Source organism: Pezoporus occidentalis, unplaced genomic scaffold (genome assembly GCF_034315485.1).
Source record: "Pezoporus occidentalis ecotype Australia unplaced genomic scaffold, CSIRO_AGI_Poc_V1 ctg46, whole genome shotgun sequence".
NCBI classification, from domain to species: domain Eukaryota; kingdom Metazoa; phylum Chordata; class Aves; order Psittaciformes; family Psittacidae; genus Pezoporus; species Pezoporus occidentalis.
The window spans coordinates 4,808,967-4,829,037 of record NW_026915791.1 but is presented as its reverse complement, the minus strand read 5'-3'; the positions used below and the strand labels follow the sequence as shown (position 1 = coordinate 4,829,037).

The 20,071-nt window shown below is 43.6% G+C and overlaps 3 protein-coding genes across 7 annotated transcripts in view; all 3 read left to right on the top strand.

The window, feature by feature from the left end:
- Nucleotides 1-1,490, top strand: part of MAPKBP1 (mitogen-activated protein kinase binding protein 1) — a 96,355-nt gene extending 94,865 nt beyond the window's left edge. For all 5 annotated transcript variants that reach the window (XM_062635729.1, XM_062635733.1, XM_062635728.1 and 2 more), the window contains one exon: nucleotides 575-1,490. In XM_062635729.1, the coding sequence (XP_062491713.1) occupies nucleotides 575-868 (294 nt within the window). In that variant the 3' untranslated portion in view covers nucleotides 869-1,490. The remainder of the gene's footprint in view (nucleotides 1-574) is intronic.
- A 4,039-nt stretch (nucleotides 1,491-5,529) lies between these two features.
- On the top strand, nucleotides 5,530-14,268 carry JMJD7 (jumonji domain containing 7). Its single transcript, XM_062635738.1, has 8 exons — nucleotides 5,530-5,659; nucleotides 6,338-6,491; nucleotides 7,533-7,786; nucleotides 8,559-8,615; nucleotides 9,009-9,104; nucleotides 10,924-11,000; nucleotides 11,949-12,108; nucleotides 13,674-14,268. Exons 1-8 carry the CDS (start codon nucleotides 5,593-5,595, stop codon nucleotides 13,760-13,762), a joined length of 954 nt encoding a protein of 317 aa, XP_062491722.1. The 5' UTR covers nucleotides 5,530-5,592; the 3' UTR covers nucleotides 13,763-14,268.
- On the top strand, nucleotides 14,119-19,993 carry LOC134172551 (acyl-coenzyme A thioesterase 1-like). Its single transcript, XM_062635737.1, has 4 exons — nucleotides 14,119-14,251; nucleotides 15,228-15,960; nucleotides 17,226-17,428; nucleotides 18,812-19,993. Exons 2-4 carry the CDS (start codon nucleotides 15,507-15,509, stop codon nucleotides 19,412-19,414), a joined length of 1,260 nt encoding a protein of 419 aa, XP_062491721.1. The 5' UTR covers nucleotides 14,119-14,251; nucleotides 15,228-15,506; the 3' UTR covers nucleotides 19,415-19,993.
- Nucleotides 19,994-20,071: the final 78 nt, after the last annotated feature.

Genomic DNA, 20,071 nt, shown 5'->3' with positions numbered 1-20,071 from the left:
GTACCATGGGAATCCAGCTGTGAGATGGAACATGCAACCACTCACCTGTCCCATTCACTGCCAGACTAGAGTTACATGCGGAGTAATATCATAACTCTTCCTTTCTTTGCTTAGCATCAGTCTGTCAGGCCTCTTGGAATGTGCGTGAAACTCCCACATCAGACTTCTGACATGTGGTCCTCTGCAGCTCTTGCCTTAGTGCTTGCATTAGCTCTCCTCTGACCTTGCTTGGGTTCCTGTGACCAGCTGTGTCTGGCAGACAGGAAGAAAAGGAGACCGGCCCTGTGCTGCAGCTGGGAAACATAGCACCTCCTTAGGCCCAGTATAAGGGAAACACTACCTGAAAATGTGCTTCCCATCTATCCTGTTGTGATGCCTCTGGATTTTGTGTGACTAGCAGAATTGGATGCATGTCCTGCTTTATGCCTAAATTGGCAGTCTTGAATGTTGAAGAAAACAACACTTGAGTGGTCTGCAAATCTTCATGGCTTCAGTTCTCTGAAGGACTGAAACTGCTTACTCAGTGCTCAACTTAAATCCCAATACATCCTTTCCTTTTCTTCTATGTTTCCAGGTGTTAAATGATACAGAGTCTTCTACTGACAAAGATAAAATAGCAGGCCTCCTGACAGAAACATTCTCCTCAATGAAGAAAGAACTGGACTCTCTGAAGGAAGAGGAAAAGCTTCCAAAGGTTAAGGAGGTACTGACAAAGCCACAAGATACCACTGCTCCATCAAATGAGGGATGTGGTGCCAATCTACCAAGTCCCAAGAGTTTGGGGGATCAGCAGACACTAGCTCTGCTGGAACAGTACTCAGAGCTGTTGCTACAAGCTGTGGAACGACGCATGGACAAAAAACTCTAAGAGGGGTGGCTTTCGGGTGTTTGTGAATACACAGAGATAATCCCAAGAAGAGGACCACAGAGAGAGCTTCAGACTGATGCTATCATCACACTGCTCTAGGGCTGGTGGAGAGACCTTTAGAAATTGATTTCCTCAAGCCCCTACAACTGACTTGCTCTAATTCTTAGCAATGTGCTGGCCACAATTTTGATACTTTTTTTCTCCCAATGGTCTTCAGCTTCCTGTCTCTAGACAAAATCTTGAAAGAGGAGTTTGGAGAAATTGCCTTGAGATTTCTTCATAGCCAGGAGGTCAGGATTGGGTGGCACCTAAGGAAAAAGTGCCACACAAGCTATCCAAGAAATTCTGAACTGCTGACTAAACACAAAGAAGTCCAGTTTAAGCCAATCCCTTCTCCAAGGCTTCATGAGAATCAAGAAGCAGCCTTTTAATGAGTTTATTTATTAATTTATTTTTCTGACTGTTGCTCTGTGTCACATTTGTGGCCATTATCTTTGTCCTTTAACAAAAACTGTCAATCCCTTTCCCATATCCCAGCGAGAAACAATCTCTGTATTATAAACCCCCAACAGGGAGACAGGCTGGAGTGTCTGTGCAATTAATGAACTGTTTTCTGCTTAAATCTTGTCTTGCTGTTCTTTCTTTTCCTGCCTCAATTTTGTTATCTAGAGTAATCCTCCTGTTGTCATAACGACCCTGTCTGCTTTTCTCTTGTTTCAAGGCAGTCCCCACACTGTATTTTATCTGCATTCACCTCTGGGGGAAGGTTCTGCAACCCTTGGACCATGCTTTGGAGATTTATTGATGAATTCAGTAGTGATATTTTTAATCTGGAATTTAGCATTATGTTGATGCTTCATGACTGGGTTTTCTGCAGCCATTTTAAAAACAGGATTTGGATACGATTATGGACATTTGTTTCAGCCACTTTTCATGAATAGGAATTGGATATTGACTTTGTTGTAACTGGGAAATTTGAGCTGATGATTTATTTATTGAGAAGTGACATGGAAAAGCTGGTTTCCATCTTTTACAGTGTAACTCTGGATTTGAGGTATCTTCAGTGCAGCGGCTCATCCATGGCATTTGTTCATTCTACTGTGACAGGAAAATGGTGTTTTTCTTGCTTTTCTAGGAAAACAGAGTATTTCCATCCCAAGATCTTTTGTTAAAGCTATTTCAACTACCCACAGAGAATAGTTTTGTGAGAACTTCAAACAAGATATTTTAGGATGTGATTACCACCATTTCCCCATTCCCCAGCCTCTTTGATTTTCATGAATTCTTGGTCTGAGAAGTAGAAAATCTTCCCTTCTTGCGTTTGTATGTGCAATACTCTTCTCAGCCTGTGGAGCTTCTCGAAGCCCATGCTAACTTGTGTTTGTTCTGGTGTAAAACTGTCCAGTGATGTGAGCTTTTTTAGGCAATGATAAACTAAGAAAAAACAATTTGAAACCAATGAAATTCTTCAGCACCTTCCTCCTTAGCCCCACTCCTTTCCACAACAGGGTCAGATACCCCAAATTATTTATTTCTTCCTCCATCTCCAGTCTGACTTGTATTTAGCTTAAGGCAGTAATCCAAGTTAATAAAACTGATCCCAGTTGATAAAACTGATGCAAGCAGCAAGCTTTCACAGGAGAGAGACTCCTAGCATCTGTGGAAGTCACTGTAGAAGGCAGCCAGGCGGCATCGCTTGGTTCCACAGATTACAGGCTTGAAGCAGTTTTCTTTCATTTTACTGTCCTGGCTGTCATCTCTTTGAAACCCCGTGGCATTTGGAAATGTGGTCTGTTGACTTCTCTGTCTTTCTGTGACCGGAGATCTGCAGTGCTGCCCGTTTTAATACGGGGCAGGCCAGGCCAGTGTAGGATTCAGAAAAACTCCAGGGCTGGATACTCTGCAGTTTTGAGAGCTTTCCAGCTCCTTCTGTCTGTAAGTTAAACTGCGTAATCATGTTTCAGGTGTCCTTGCTAAGCTTTTCTTCCATGGGCTTGTACTGAACCTTTGAAAGTGTTGCTTTCTAGTTCTGTCTCAGCATCGCTGTGTGCTGAATCAGTTCATGTGCTCAGTCCTGTAGGCAGCTTCTCTTGCACAGACAGGCTTTGCCAAGGAGAGCAAGTCGAAAAGCAGGGGAGAGATTTCTGGCAGTTTCCTTGAGTGAGAAGGCGTGCTGAAGATGCCACGAGTGGAATGTACGGTGGCAGTCATGTTGGGTCTGTGATGGAGTTAGTATGGGTTAAGCTTGCTTTTGAGGTGGTTAGTTCCTTCACTTTCAGACTGTGAACATATGTCCTAGTATACAGGAAATACTGGGGCCACAAGACACTCAGGTAAAATAGCAGTCCCTTCAACCCAGGTATCTTTTGGTACTGGTGATGACGGTTTGAGGGTCTTTTATATTACTCCCTGTGCAATTTTATTCTATTCTATTAACCATTGAGGTAGTGACAAAAAGGGTCAGAGATGATATGGAAAAGCCAGTGGCAAGAATGGAATTCCCATTAAGGCAAAGAGCAACAACCAGTGACGATGGCATAGAGATATGAAATAAAGCTCCTTGGAAATGAGTTTTGTGAAGCAAATCTAGTCCTTAAGCTGATCAGAGTGGGGTTTGCTTCCTGGAATCAATTTTGCTTGGGGTCATAGCTGCATATGGGAAACCAGAGGTAAAATGTGATCAGAATGATGGCAAGAGAAGTGTTGGGCAAGTAGATCAGCTGGAGGAGGTTGTGTAGTTTAAAATAGATTAGAATGGTAGATGTAGGATACTCAGGAAAATAGAGTAGAAATAGAGATGGTCTTGGCCTGAGGAACACCGTTTAGCCAATACCTGTGAAAGAGATAGTACAGAAAAGCTTCAGGAAAGTAGATTTAGGAGTGAGGTGGTGATCTGTAATTGGAGAATGAATTGGAAGGGGTTTGTTTTTAAATGTGTCCTGTTGGGCCTCTTGTTTCTTCATTTGCTGTCCTCTAAGCAACTAGTTTTTCTTGAATGGCAAAGTCATGAGCTGTTCGGCTTGGATGTTACGAATTTAGTAGTAGAAGTCCAGTAAAGGAGATGCTGGTGCTAATAATATGTGGTGAGGAGATAAGTGTTGCTCTTTATATTTTGAGACAAATCCAACTTAATCTTCCCTGATAGCTTCCTATTGCTGGCAGTAGGAAGTACTCCTGAAAATTCTAGTTTACAGAACAAAGAGAGCGTAAATGTGTTACATTTTGTTGCACCTTGTGAATATGTTTCACCACAGGCTGTCCATTGGGCCAGGTAGAGAAAGACCGAGTGATGAAACTGCCTGGGAAGTGAAGAGGCTTGTGGGAGGAGGTTAATAAGCTTGAGTCTGTCCCTCTTACTAGGTTGTGATCCCTCTTACTGATTTGTGTTGGTGTTAGCTTAGGCACAACCAGATATGTTATTGAGATGAGTTACTTGTTTAATGTAAAGCCTGAAGAAATAATTTGGACCTGCCTGTCCTCTTTACATCCATTTGTCCCCTCCAACCCAACATTCCTGGTCAAAATGACAGTAGTTGTTGGTTTGGGGTTTTTGTTTCCCATCTTGTAAATAGTATTGCTTTGCCTGTGGGACCCCTGGGTTTTCACTCTTGGGCTCTCTCAAACTGGTGCAGTAGGAAGGGCTGCAAGCTGAGAAGGCAGCACACTCTGTTTTACTTGGGGCTGCAGGCAGGTACCACCTTCCTCCTCCCCATCCCTTGTAGCACCCAGGAGCTGTGTGTCTGGGAGTCTTGTGTTTCTCCCACCTCCTCTCTCAGGTTGTCCTCTCCATTCCATGCGACCTCCCAGGCTCATGGCTGGGGCTTTAGAGCAGCACCTTCCCCAGTCCCCCGTTTTGCAGACTCTGTTGTGACTCAGAGGAATTGGGGCGTTTATTCCCGAGAGTAGAAACATACAGACCTAATTTTTTAACAAAGAAAGAGTATGTATATAATTATATATAAGGAAAAAATACAGGTATTTAAACACCATTGGCAAATTCATGCATGTATGCGGTGTCTCCCCCCACCCCACCCCATCGGATGTGTAGCATCCAGGATACTACATGACACAAACCTCATTGGAAAGACAGGTTGTTCTCGCAGCCCCTTACTGAGCAGGTTCTCCCTTCTCTGGATAGGGACCAGCACGTCCCGTATTTTGGATCGCGTGTGTGAATAGCACGGGGGCAGCTGTGTCCATAGGGATAACGTCTGTAGGGATAACCTACAGGGGCAGGAGCGTTAGGAATAAGCCATGTCCCCGCGGCATACCTGGTGTACGGCTGAGGCACCAGGCAAGCGCCGTGTGCTCCAACACTACCCCATTCCTTCACCCCTTAGACAAAGACAAAATCCCTCCTTTATTTATAAATGTGTGTTTTTATACTTTTGGCTTTAGGTAAAATAATCCTTTAAATGTCCTTTTTTTTTTTTTTTTTTAAGCTGGAAGAAATAATACTACGAATCGTTTGTTGGTTTTTTTTGCACTGTGAGGCTCCCCCGGGGGCTGTTTTTAACTCTGTATTCATTTGTACTCCCTGTCTTAAAACGTTTCAATAAAATGTGACCCTTTGTTACCGAGATGCGGTTTTGCTGCGCGACCTACAGCGCCCTGGGGGTGCTTCGGGGGATGGAGGAGCCGAGGGAAAGAAGGAGAAGGAAGGAGAAGGCAGTGGCAGCTCCTCCTCCTCCGCGGCCTGTCGCTCCGCCCCGGGGCCCAGCGGCATGGCGGAGGCCGCGGCGCTGCGGGCCGTCAGGGGCTGCCTGGCCGCCTTCCCGCGGGAGGCCCGCGGTGAGCGCTGGGCCGGGCGGGGAGCGGGGGGGCCCGGGGTGCGGGACGGAGGCGATGGGGGACGGCCGAGAGGCAGCGGCGGGCGGTGGGGCCCGGGCTGGGCCCTGCCGCCTCCTTGGCGATCCTCGGGTGCCTGGGAGACGGCATGGGCTGAACTGGAGCAGCCGCGGCCCTGCTCTGCTCTCGGCCGAATGCTCCTGAGGTGAAGAAGCAGCAGAAAGGCTGCCGCGAAAGGAAGCTGAACTCGAGAAAAGGGGCCTTTCGGGTTAATTTCCTGTGTATGAAACAGCAAAACAGCGCACTGTCGCAGCTTCCAAATACCCTCCTGTGGTATTGTCTGTGTCAGACGTGCATCTCCTGTAACATGTCCTGTGAAGGACATACATATATATCATGCCCGCTCTCCCGTCAGCCCACAGCATGGCTGCCTCTGGGATGAGCTGTGCCTGACAGCAGGAGAGTAGCAGAGCGGTAGTCTGGTGTACCTGCCTGGCCTGAAACCCTCCCTAAAGGCTTTTGGGTTTTAACAGCAGTTTCTGGGGCTGAGAGGACATGGCTTGCTTTGAGCGGAGTGCCTGTGGTGTGCAGTTTGAAGCCTGTTAGTGTGCTTGCCGGAGGTGCTTCTCTGAGGATGCTTCTCTAAGGATCTCTAAAGCTCTTTGTCATTTGCCTGCGCAGAGCTGGGGTGGACAGAGTCCATACCCTATCTTGATGGGCCTCCGTCCCCGCTGGAGTTTTATCGGGAATGGGTGAGTCCAAATAAGCCTTGTATAATTCAGAATGCCGTCAGCCACTGGCCGGCCCTGCAGAAATGGACCTCAGCATACCTCAGGTATGAATGAGCCTTGGAGCAGCACTCGTGGCCAGCTTCGGTTGACCTCAGTAGGAGGCCCTTGCTTGATCTTCACTTTTACATATAAGATTAGCTCAGATTCCTCTGTGCTGCTTCTATGTATGAATGTATTCAGCCTTGCCCAACTTGTGTAAATTTCTTCCTGCAGACACTGTGTCCTGACCAGCTCCCATGCAGGCAGAAGCATGGGTTTCTCACTGTGCAGCAATACACTATTGAAACAAGCAATACAGCTATTGAAACCCATCCAGCCTATAGCCCCCCAGTTGGAGTGGGGTGTTAGTGGTAGAATAGAAGAAGAGACTGACTCGGTTTTAACTGAGTACTAATTGTTTAAAAAGCAGAAACCAAAACAGAAAAATGAGACTTTTAACAATAACTGAATTTTTGAAAGAAAAGTTCTTTAAAGGGGATTTATGGTTAAACCTGAATCTGTGAATTTAAAGCTAAATCTCTTACAGAACTAAGGGCTGTTAGCCTCATGATGTGTGTATCTATCAGTCTGTGTCCACGTCTTCTTCCTCGATTGCTTTTGATGTGGCCACCTGGATTTGGCTGGGTTGAGTGGTCCCAAGAATATCAAGCTCTGCCATGATTTGTTAAAAAAAGTGGCTGCAGAGGGCCCTCTGCCTGCATGGAGGAATCATGGAATCATCATAAAACAGTTTGGGATGGAAGGGACCTTCGAAGCTCATCTAGTCCAACACCCCTGCCATGAGCAGGAGCATCTTCAACTAGATAGGGTTGCTGAAGATGAGGAAGAAGGAGCTCCTTTGTGAACTTGCTTGTTAGGAGAGGAATAAGAGAGGCTGAAGTACTCTTGACTCCAGGGAGCTCCCTTGACTCCAATACTCCCTTGACTGCAGGGAGCAGTTGGAGCAGAACCCCAGAGTCCTTGCCAGACAGTAAAAAAGGCTTCTTGTTTTTGCTGCCCATGTAATGTGTTGTTTGTAAAGTAACCAGTGTCCAATAGATGGGCCAAGTGTAGGTCTGGCTGCAAACCTTTGATTTGTTTTGCAGGGAGGTAGTAGGTCCCAAGGTAGTGAGTGTGGCAGTAACACCAAATGGTTATGCAGATGCCGTGTTTCAGGACCGCTTTGTCATGCCAGAGGAGCGCCAAATGCCTTTTGCAGACTTTTTGGACATTGTGGAGAAGAAAGTGACCTCTCCCAACGTATTCTATGTGCAGAAGCAGTGTTCAAACCTCACCGAGGAGTTCCCTGAACTGGTCTGTGATGTGCAGCCTGACATACCATGGATGAGTGAGGCACTTGGTAACCTTATTTCTCCTGTATTCTGTAAATACTTTGGGTGGAGCTTTAAAACAGTTATGTGCATGGTGAATGCTTGTTCTTCTGGATGCCACAGCTCAGTTTGGTTTCATCCCCTTAGAAGGTAGAAGACAGAGTGATCCACATATTGGGTTTGGATTACTCTAGAATCAGTATCTGTGTTGTGTATTGGAACTGAAACCATGTTGTGATATTGCCAAATAGCACTTCTTTTCATAGAGAGGCTTTTCTCTGATGTAGAGTCATGTTTCTACTCAGATTCATGCTGTTGCTACTGAAAGTAGCATAACAAAGGATTGAAACAACACACAGCCCTACCCCCTTTGTAAAATTACAGATGTTTGTTTCTAGTGAAGCCCTGTTCTGCTTCAGTTGGTTTCTATTTTGCAGCATGGCTTTAAAATGTCAGGGAAAACAATTTACCATGATCTCATCTTCTTTTTGCAACTGTGTGCAATTTCTCTGTGAGCCGAGTCTTACGGATTCAGAATGTGGAAGCAAAGGGTTGCAACCATCAGTTTTGGGATGGATAGTATGATGTCATGAAGTGTGATTGGCGCTACAGTGGCTTCCAGTGTAGAAGGAAGCTGCAGTTGCTCACAGAATGCTCTTTGCAATGAAACCAGGCATAGTTATGAAGGAAGTTAAAGGACATCATTTGGCAGAAAGTTATTTAAAAAACACTTTTAAACATGACATTTCAAATTCTTTCTTTTTTTTGCTGACAGCATTTCTCTATTCCCTAACCATACAGGGAAGAAGCCTGATGCTGTGAATTTCTGGCTTGGGGAATCGGCTGCTGTGACCTCTTGTATGTATTGTCTGGTGTTCTAAGTCTTCTGAGTGCTTTCAGTGTGGGTTTAAATGGGCTCATTTTGGGTTGGTGGCTAAGTAGGACTGTGTGTTTTTTCTTACAAGGCAGTTCAACACTCTTCCTTTCTTCTGCAGCCTCTGCTGCTGTGTCTCTGGGTGCCTCTACCTGGCATTGTGTCATGCAAGGCACTGAGGATTTGCTTTGTTGAATACATTTGCTACAACATTATGTTAATTTCCACTCCCACTGGCAGCAAGAGGAGGGAGCAGCCTGATAGTAAGAGGAGAAGCTGGCACTTTGTTTGCTATAATTTCTGGTGTAGAGAAGGAAGTAATACTGATTTTTCTCTCTTTCTCCACATCTCTCTTTTTGTTTTTCTCTCAATCCTAGTACATAAAGATCATTATGAGAACTTGTACTGTGTGATATCTGGAGAGAAATATTTTCTACTGCATCCACCGAGTGACCGTCCCTTCATCCCATATGGTACATAATTTACTGTGCAGTTATGTCTGGAGGTTGGAAAGGAGGAGACTAAGATGTTGAAAGATACAAAAAAAGAAGCATGGATAACATTGTGATGTTTATGCAGTGTTATGCTTTCTAGTGTGAAAATAAATCTCTTCTATTTCGTGCTGCAGGTAGTTTGTCATATAAGCATTATTCTGAGGTCAGGTTTTCCAGTCCTGTAAAGTAATAGGTTCATTGATAACAATTGCAGTCTCTTCAGCTTTAGAATGTTTAAATTATTAAGTACCTTGTCAGTATTGTAGCATACCGTCTTTGATGTTCAACAGCTTTGGGTCCTGCCTGCTCATTTTCTTCTCTAGGAAAAAAGGCAGGAAGCTGAAAGATAAGTTGTAATTTAATGAAATATTTAAGTTACAACTGAATCTCTGAAAACTAGAGAAATGAAAAAAGAGATTTTTATGGCAGCAGTACTTCACAGTGCCTGTTTTCTGTTTATGTTTCTTTCCTATGTGCACAGTAGTAGAATAATTTGTTATGATGCAGTATCATCTAGAAGATGGACAGCTTAACTTTATGCCTCATAAAATAAGACTTTATCTTCCCATTCCTGGATTTTCAAACCATCAGATTAAGTGAATGCAGAGTGCTATATGACACTAACGTAATTTTGCCTAGATACATGTGCTGCTGCAGTATTTTTTTTATGCTGGTTTTATTTTGTTTTGTTTACAACCTTGAAATCATAGAATCATAGAGTGATTTGGGTTGGAAAGGACCTTGAAGATCATCCAGTTCCATCTCTCCTCCCATTCTCTAGACCAGGTTACTTGAGGCTCCATCCAGCCTGACCTTGAACACTGCCAGGGATGGGGCATCCACAACTTCTCTGGGCAACCTGTGCCAGCGCCTCATGACCCTCATTGTAAAAAATGTCCTCCTTTATGCAATCTAACCCTGGCCTCTCTCAGTTTGAAACCATTGTCTCTTGTCCTGCCACTACAGGCCTTGATAAAAAGTATTTTTCTTGTGAGCCCCCTTTATATATTGAAAGGCCACAATAAGGTTTCCCCAGAGTCTTTTCCAGGCTGAACAGCCCCATCTGTCTCAGCCTTTCTTCATAGGAGAGGTGGTGTCATATGTACATGAATGTATGAAATACATGTATGTTGTATGAGTCATATTTTGTGAAACAAGTTATCATTAAAGCATAGAACAGAGAGAATGCTTACATTTATAGTGTATAATAAAAAAACTCCATCTGTTTGGAGAGAAACTCTCAGTAATAGTAAAAAGGCAATTTCATGTTTTTAGAGAGAAACTCTCAGTGGAAGGCTTAGAAAGGCACATATGCTGAAGCAATGATATAAAAGCAGGCTGCAGTACCAGAAGAACTAATGAGCCCTGTCAGATTAGAAGTAAAAGGCTGGCCACAAGGCACTAATTCTTGTGAGTGCTATCTTGCTAGACTGACCTAAGAATAAACACCAGAATGCAGTACAATGTGTAAGTCAGGGATGTATTTATGACTTCTGAAAGAGAAATAAGGCAGTTACTGTAACACAATAGGACCAGGAGTAAAATGGTTTTGAGGAGAGTAATTCCTGTGAAGAAAGAAGGCTGGAATTCCAAATGGGAATGCAATTAGGAATTCAGACTGATTTAATAAAAAATGGATTAAATTTGAATGGACAAAGGAAAGGACAGTGAGGACAGCAAGTTGAGAATGGTTTTGTCTTAATTTTCTTTTACTTGGCGAAAGTGTGCTATAGCCTGCCATTAGTTTCTCTGAGTACTACTCTTGAGTTGTGTCATTTATTTCTTTCTGTGGTTCCAGAGCTCTATCAGCCAGCAACCTACCACGTATCAGAAGATGGCTCATTTGAAATTGTAGATGAGAAGAGTGCAGATAAGGTAAAAAGTATATAAAGAACACAGTCATTACACAAGTAAAGACAGTTTGGGGCACTGCTGAGACCTCAAATGGAGGGTTTTAATATTTAGAAATCTTTGATTGCTGCAAGGAGAATGCCTAGATATTTCACTGGTATTTTACTATTTGCAAAGGATACCCAGCTTCCAGAAAAAAAATTTACTGCACACCTGAAACCATTGATATCAAAAACTGTCTTCACTGCACCAAACTTAAATAGATCCAATAAAGGACTTTTAAATGAATCAACAATAAAGGAATTTATGTCATTAAGACTGCAGTAGACTCCTCTGCATTCATGCTCTATTTGCCCTCTACTCAGGGCTAGATTTTGCTCTACAGCAGCATCACCATCTACAGCATCTGTCTAAATTAATAAATTGTTTTTTCTTGCTAGGAGCAATATTTATTTGATTAAAACATACAGATCAAATATATATTGATCTATATATATTTTACAGAACTTGGAACTTTGCAGAAACTCTGCAGGCATTTTACAGAAATTTGGTAGCCTTTTGTATCTAATCTCTCCCTGTTTACCTCTTTAGAAGAAAGGAATGTCTAAAAGGAGAATTCCACATGAAGTACTCAAGTGCTAAATGCAGGAGCATTATTATTATTATTATTATTATTATTATTATTAGTGATATAAGGGGCTGGGGGTGTTTTGAAAGTATGCAAAGACTGAAATTTCATGGCATTTAGCACCTTTTTCTCAGTTAGAAATGCTTCACTGAAGGAGGTGCCAAAGGATGCAAATTTTTATATCCTTAACCTGCTCCCAGTTGTATGTGTCCTAGCTGTATGTATTTTACTAGGGAAAATACAGGTTTTGTAACCCACTAAGTTTGGTTATCAGTTGGTTTTCTGGAAGCTTGCTGGAATTTTTTGCCAGGGTCAGTACCATGTACATACTCTTTTGCTTTTAGGTGCCTTGGATCCCCCTGGACCCCTTGAACCCAAATCTGAAACAGTATCCAGAATATGCTCAGGCAAAACCTTTGCAGTGTACAGTGAGAGCTGGTGAGATGTTGTACCTGCCTTCTCTCTGGTTCCATCATGTTCGGCAATCACATGGCTGTATAGCAGGTAAAATACACAGTATGTCCAGATACCTTTCTGAACTGTGGTGAGGATGCACCTAGATATCCCACAGCAAAGAGTAACTGGGCCCAAAGGTCTCTTTAAGGTCATCTACCTCTCCTCAGGAGGAAACAACAGTCTTGGCAGATGCCCTGGGGCTACCTCCTTGCAGTCCTGCTTATAATTTATAATATTGTTGGTGAGGGATATAGCAGAAGTAAAAAGTCTTTCTAGTTGCCAAGTCTGGAAAAGGGTAGCTAATTCAGTTATCATGATCCAGTTTCTATTTATGACATGGAGCTAAGCAGTTTGTCTGCCTAGCCTGCCAACTGCAAATTGCTCATCTACATACCTTTCACAAAGAAATTGCATGTTGTTTGTGCCATTATCACACCAGCAAAACAGGACCTGGGGGAAGAAAATGAAACCAGGAAGTGTATGAGTTTTAGGCATGGATGTAGAAACAACATAGAAGATGTCATGTGAGCTGGAATCTGCTTTAACCAAGTCTCTTACCTTGCTAATAAGCCTGTGCTTGTGTTACTACTCCCTGCACTTATCAAAAGTCTTATAATCTCTTTGTAGGATTTATTATCATCCTTCACTACCTTTTTTATTTCTTCCCAAAGAGATTCCCAGAATTTGAAGCACTGCTCATTTGGTGCAGGTGGAGGGGTGGGGATGGTGGAGAGAGTATGATCGTTAGGTTCTGTGAATTTTGCAAGGTTTGAGGAAGAGTTTTTTGCTGTCCTTTGTCTGGAATAATCCTGTCTGCCCAGGAAGAGTATTTTGAACACTGTATTTGTGATACTGTGATAAAAAGCTATCACTAAAGCAGTATTTCTGATTCTCTTTTTTCCAGTAGTGCTGCATCAGTCCTTAAAGACTTTCAGCAAAAAGCAGAGTTGTTTCAGCCACTCTTTTTTTTTGTCTGTCTAGCAGAAATGCCAAAGAGTTGACATTATTTGGCCTTTAGTGTGTTAACTGCACTACAGTTTGTATACACTTGAAAAGCCAGTATTCTCTGGGTTTGATCCAATGAATGTCTGAAGCTAGAGTATATTCTCCTCCAAAAGGCACTGGTACATATTATACTGCTTGAATTAGTTTTTTCTGGGAGACATACATCCAAATTAGAAAGAGAAACAGAATTAAAGCACTGTCCAGTTGATGACCATTGTGAATTAGTGGTGAATTTCCCATCTTTTACACAGGGGAAGAGAGGTTCCCATCCAGATATTAAACTTTTCAGTGTATTTGGTGTTTTTGATCTAAATAGAAGCATACATTTTCTATTTCTGAACGTTCTGCCAGCTTCTGCTCAAAGGAATCCCCAGTAAAGTCTGAAGTTGAGCTAGTTGGGGTTAAGACAGAGTTGCATTACCAGTATTAAAGACCTCTAATATTTGCTTATGTTATTTTTGGCTGTAGTCAAAGATTGGCTCGTTTCAATGTTCAATCAGTCATGAAAAGCCTGTACTAACTGAACTGTGTAAACCAGCCTGTGAACACATTTGTAAAGCATTACATTCGAGCCTTAGAAACATTTCTCCTTTTTCTTGTCTCCTCAGTGAATTACTGGTATGACATGGAATATGACCTAAAGTACAGCTACTATCAGCTACTAGACTGTCTCACAAGAACTGTGAAAGGGCTATAGCAGAGGTGGGAAACTTGCGCTTGTGATCTCTGCTGTGATACAATCATCAGCATCTGTGACTGGAGTACAAATGTGATTAAAGGGAAAAGAACTGAACATTAAATTGCCTTCTACAATGTCTGTCAAACAGATGGCTATTTTGCTTGATTTCAGAGACCAGATCAAGTGGCCAGATTTTTTTGGCTTTAAGGTTTGATAATAGCATTTTGAGGTCTTTGCATGTTGCCTCAGTGGTGGTAAGAGAAATAAAATTTGAAGGGAGGCAAGCCAGGGTTTGGGAATCCCAACACTGAAGCCATGACTGTTCAGCTCTACGGATTATTTTCATAACAATACAAGTGGACAAAGAAGAATCAGCTCTATCACCATCAGGCTGCATCAGTCCAACCCGTGCATTCTACTTAAGACGGAAGTCCTGTCCAGTTGTAGTTCACTAAGTGGTGGCTGTGATGTTTTGATGGTGAGAAATTACAACTCCTAGAATAAAAGGTCATCTTAAAATCTTATTTCTGTGGTAATTTCTTATTTTCTCTTTTCTAATGATGTGGTGGCTGGAGGACACCCAGGAGGACGTGTGCAAGTAAATGCTGGCTATTTTCTTTCTTCAGCTACACGTTTTTATTGCTGGTTTTAGTTTCTTTCCACTGTTACATTTAAATGTAGCCACATTCTCTTACATCAAGAGAAGTCAAGTAGCATCCTGAGTGGTGATTTTAGAGTTGTTTGCCAGGTTTACAGTCAATGTGTACATCACCTGTGGTCTCCTGGCATAGTGGTTCTGCAGCTTGTAGGCTCATTGTTTAATCTTTTGCCATTAATTGCTGCCTAATGCTTGGTGAGGTGAGTTGTGTGAATCAGGAGCCCATTTCTGCAGGCTTAAGTCTCATTTGTGTTTCCACATAATGGGATGAGACTAGTCATGTGTCTGAGACCTGCAGGATAGGACTAGGAGGCTGTTAAATACACAAACACTAAAAAAATGTAGTATTGTCATTTATGAAACCCAGAAGATGGTATTTATCATCAGGTCTTCAAACAGTTCTTCCATACATTGGTGATGTAGGGAGAAATTTGTTTTCCATGTATTAATTAAGACAATGCAGATAACCTTTAGACAAATTGATTATTGTGAAAATATATAATTGTTTTACTTTGTCTGTTTCCTTTGTTTTTAAAGTAACATAAAGCTTAAAGCATCCTTTTGTCTTGTGGTGCTTGTCCAAAAATTGCTGAAAACTCCAGAGGCATTAAGTGCAGGCTTTGTTTCACAGCTGCATTAAGATATTGCATTGCTTCAGGCTTTCCATTTTATTTGGGCTCACTGGGCAAAGGTGCCCAAGCCAGTTCTGCAGTGGAATCCGGACTTTCCCACTGTGGGAGGAAGAGCGATTTGAATATCTCATTTTATCACTTGGGGTTTTTTAATTTAGCGTTTAATTTAATTTAGTGTCTCTCTAATCAAAAGTAAGGAACAAATGACAGCCTGTGCCTGTTCAAGTGGACGGTGGTGGTGTGCCGCTCCCGACGGCAGCGCCTGGAGGAAGGCGTGCTCTGAACTACGTCTCCCGGCAGCCCGTGCTTGCCGGCTGGAGGAAGCTCTCACGTCACGGTGGTGCCTCCTGGACTTTGGGCAGAGATTTTAAGCCTGAGGAGCGACAGGCGACTTGACTCGCGACGATCCTGTTCCGCGCAGCCAGTGTCTCTCCCCAGCCAAGCGCAGCTCCTCTTCCCCAGCAGCGCTGGGATGGCGGTGAGAGTGATGGTTCTGCCTTCCCGCAAGTGTCTGTTCGATGACCCCGTGCAGATCCGTGTGGCAGGTCTGCTGCCGCAGCAGGAGGTCACCCTCCGAGCCAGCCTGCTGGATGAGAGCAGGGAGCTGTTCCAAGCTCACGCTCGCTACAGAGCAGGGAGCAACGGAGAGCTGGACCTTAGCCGCTCCCCATCGCTGGGGGGGAGCTATTTAGGAGTGGAGCCGATGGGGCTGCTGTGGTCTCTGCAGTCTAAAGTGCCCCATAAGCGGCTGGCAAAGAGGAATGTGCTGACCCCTTACTGTGTGGACTTGGAAGTGTATGAGGGCCCCGGGGACATGAGCTGCTTGCTGGCAAAATGCATCAATGAACGATGGTTTTTAGGAGAGGGTGTGAAGAGGATTCCAGTCAGAGAAGGCCGTCTGAAAGCAACCCTCTTCCTCCCTGCTGGTGAGTTTTAATGCCGTTCTAGTTTTCCAGGTGTGACACCACATGCTGTGCTCCGTGGCTCCTGGATGTGCTCAGCAACCCAGAGCAAAGCCTCAGCTCAAGGTTCCCCTCAACCTGCACCTCGTCCAGCTGCTTGGATCCTCACACAGAGGGAATAAGCGGTTGTTGCCCCGGCGGGCAAGGATGCAGGGATGGCAGCACTGGTAACACGAGTTGTCTCCTGGCTGAGGGGTCAGGACCTCTTCTGCTGTGAGAGCTCTGGGGAAGAGTGTTTATTTCTTAGCTCTTCCTGTTTAGCTGACAGGGCAAAGAGGCCCCTGGTCTTCAGCAGAGCTGTGAAGCATGACAGCCCTGGCTGTGGAGTGAGGAATCAGGAGGCATGGTGGGAGCACTGGACTTGAGCTGCAGCCAGCCTAGGCTGCTCCAGCAGCTGCAATGGATCTTCCTGCAGGCTTTGGTCTTATCTCTCTGTCTCTCTCTTTGGCTAAGGAAAAGGCAGACGTCTACCTTGTTGAGCAGCTTGACCACATGGGATACTTAGGAAGATAGGAGACACATGGTGAAAAGCAAGGTCTTTAATTAAACAGGTGCCATATTTCACAGCTCTGTACAGAGACAGTGCTGAAACTGGATCCTGTATAAAGCTGCTCTGAGCCTTGAACTCTTGATGCTCCTTGAGCAGTACTTAAACGAGAATATCTTGCTCTGTAACAAATAAAAATTCCCCTGGCAGCTGCTGTGACACCAAATCTTGTAGGGGAAGTCTAGGTATAAGAATGGGCAGAGCAGCAGCAGGAAAAGAAATTCCTATGGCTGCAGGAGGAGAACTGGGAAGCTCAGGGGTAGTTACCCACATGACACTAAAGCCCGAGTTGGCATAAGCCAGTGCTGGCATTTGTGGTGCATTTCATAACCCAAGTATTCCCCCCCCAGGAAAACCTGCCAGCACAGCTTCTGAATGAGCTGTTTGTTCATCAGTCTCCAATGGCCTGAGAACATCTAGGCCAATGTCCACTGATATTCATGGTGGAAGAAGGATGCCCAATGTGAACTTCCTATAGTGAATTCCTAAGAGAGAGAAGAAATACCTGAATTGGTGTCCTTACAGTATTTGCGAGTGTGCCTGAGAATGACATCCCCTGTGGAAAGTTTCAGAGGATGCTTTCCTTCTGGTATCTACTGTCCTGATATGTGCTGAGGGGGCACTACTGAAGGAATGACTGTAGAAACTTTTTGATTATATATGTACATGCCTTTCATTGCAGGACCTGGTCCATTCCCTGGACTTATCGATTTGTATGGATCAGGAGGAGGTCTTGTTGAATACAGAGCAAGTCTCCTGGCTAGCAGAGGTTTCGTGACTCTGGCTCTTGCTTACATGGCCTTTGAAGATCTTCCTGCTGTGCCAGAGGTTCTTGAAATGAGCTATTTTGAGGAAGCTATGAACTTTTTGCAGAAGCAGCAGCAGGTAAGAGACTAATGATGATAATCTTCCTGTAGGAAACTATTTTCTGGTTTTCTAATTGGAATGCTCTATGCCACTAAATGCACTTAAGTATCTAAGATGCTATAAGGAGACAGCGTTGTCTGAATGACAGCATGATCTGAGAGATGAAAACCTTAAGTAGTTGAATAGCTGGTTTTGCAGTGTGTTGTAACCATCAGATCATTGTGCAAACCAGTCTTAGTGTAAAGTTAAATCAAGGCAGTAGAAGGATAAAACTTAAGGTTTACTTAAAAATTCTGAAGATTTTTTATGTTTTATGGTCTTTAAATTTATATAAAACTTCATAAAGGTCATAAAAGACTTTCGGTTTACATAAAACTTCATGCTTAAGCAGGGAATCTTATTTTTTTTCCCTCCTTTTACATCTGTTAAGATTTTAGAGGGAAAAAAATCCATCGTTTGTTTGTTTGTTTGTTTTGTTTTTACTATTTCTGAGATGTTACAGGGTATTGATGCTGAGTAAGTTTCGCAAGACAATATTAAATCACTTTAACAACAGAATCCCTTACAGTTGTAGCACTGGGGAACGTGCCATGTCTTAAAAAGCTGGGGCTGTATTAAGACAAGCATGTGGGATGAGAAAGATGCTTTTATAGCATCCCACTTAAGCCAACAGAGACCAAGAGAAGTCAAGTAGCATTTAAACTGAATGGAATGCTACTTAATGTGGTATTCATTCCACAATGTTATTTATTTTCTAGCATATGGACACCAGGAATGTAGCCAGTGTGAGAGCAGAATTCAGCTTTGCTTGTTTGTCTTGTTCCTCATAGAACTCTGAAACTCCCAGACACAACAACATACAAGACACACATAAACTGAATCTAGTGTGAAGAGCTTTCACTAGAAATAAGTTGATTTAAATAGTTATATGGCTTACTCAGCCTCAGGTGTGATGAACCTTTTGGTTCCAAGACAAAACAGAAGATAACAGGTCAGCTCTAGGAGAGTATAAAAAAACAATGGCATGGAAGAAAATAATGCAAGTAAACCCATGAGAAAGTGTTTTTGCAAAGGGGACCTGAGGAGAGAAGATCAACAGGGGTCGGAGGCAGGAGCAGTAGAAAATACAAGTGTGCAGCCAGAAACGTGGAGGAAGCAAAGAGGCTTTGTCTACAGAGGTCAACAGGCGGAGAAATGTTGAAGAGTTTTGAATTCAAAGTCACTCTTGTGGAGCCTTAGCAAAGGGATAGATATGGGAGTGATATAACATGATAGAGAGAGGGGAGGGCTAAAATATGGGTGGTGTTAGTCGGATAAGGGGTGAGGAAGCAGAACTGGAGACCTGTCAGCCCAGGAAATGAGGAGTAGTTGATAATGGTTGTTTTCATAACTATGTTTCAGGTGAAAGATACGGGAATTGGCATTTTGGGCTTGTCTAAAGGAGCCGATCTAGCCCTTTCCATGGCCACATTTCTACCTGGCATCAAGGCAGTTGTCAGCATATCTGGAAGCGGTTTTAATTCTTTCATTCCCCTGAAGGGGGATGGCTTCACTCTTCCTACCCACCCATATAATCTGGGGAGGGTGAAGACCAGTGATGATTCTGGCCTAGTAGATTTTTCAGATGTCCTAGATGATCACAGGGACCCAGCAACTTGGGATTGCCGCATTCCCATGGAGAGGTCCTCGGCCAAGTTCCTCTTCCTGTGTGGCCGGGATGACATGAACTGGAAAAGTGACCTCTATTGCCAGGATGTTGTTCAGCGCCTTCAGCAGTGTGGACGGGAAGTGGAGTTTTGCTCCTATCCTGGAGCAGGGCACCTCTTGGAGCCACCATACTTACCTCTGTGCCAGGCTTCAATCCACAAAGTGCTTGGGATGTTTGTGCACTGGGGAGGGCAGTGGAGGGAGCATGCCAGAGCCCAAGAAGATGCATGGCGCAGGATACAGGCCTTTTTCTGGCAGCACTTGATGGACTCAGACATCCCTAAGAGCAAACTGTAGTGGCAGCTGTCAAAGATGCTGAGCAGGGTTGGTATTTCACTGACTCTTGGAAACTTGTTTGAAGTTTCCTGGCCTGCCTTCCTCTAACCCCCACTGTTACATAGCTTCTATTTTCATTCCCAAATAATTTTCCACTTTTTTAGTAGAATTTTAGTTGTCTTCTGGCCTCAGCTGCACTGCAGATTGGCACCATCTGATCTGCCTGTGTGCTGTCATCACCTGAGAAAGCCCAGCTTCTCATCATGTGGGTTGCATTTGTACTCTGTAACCATCTTTTCTTAGACAACACATTACACTTACCTTTCCTTGTGGTATATCATTTCCTCACATTTCTTAGTAAAAGGGTTGTGGCAGTTCTGATCTCAACTAAGCAAAGAGGCACTCTCCTGACTTATTCTGAAGTGCAGTGATAACTATTTTTTTCTGCTACCTCAAAACCCAGAAGTGAATCTAACTCAGGTTGCACCGGTTGTTGCATCCTGCTGATGCAGATAAGTTACATATCAGGGTTATGTATCAGGGTTATATCATTACTCAATAAATAAAATGTGTATGTGTGTATGCACAGTTTATTTGAAACTATCTGAATGAAGCCTTTGTCTTTATGCCTATAAATACATAGGCAGCAATCCTGGTGTGCTCACAAACTGTCCATTT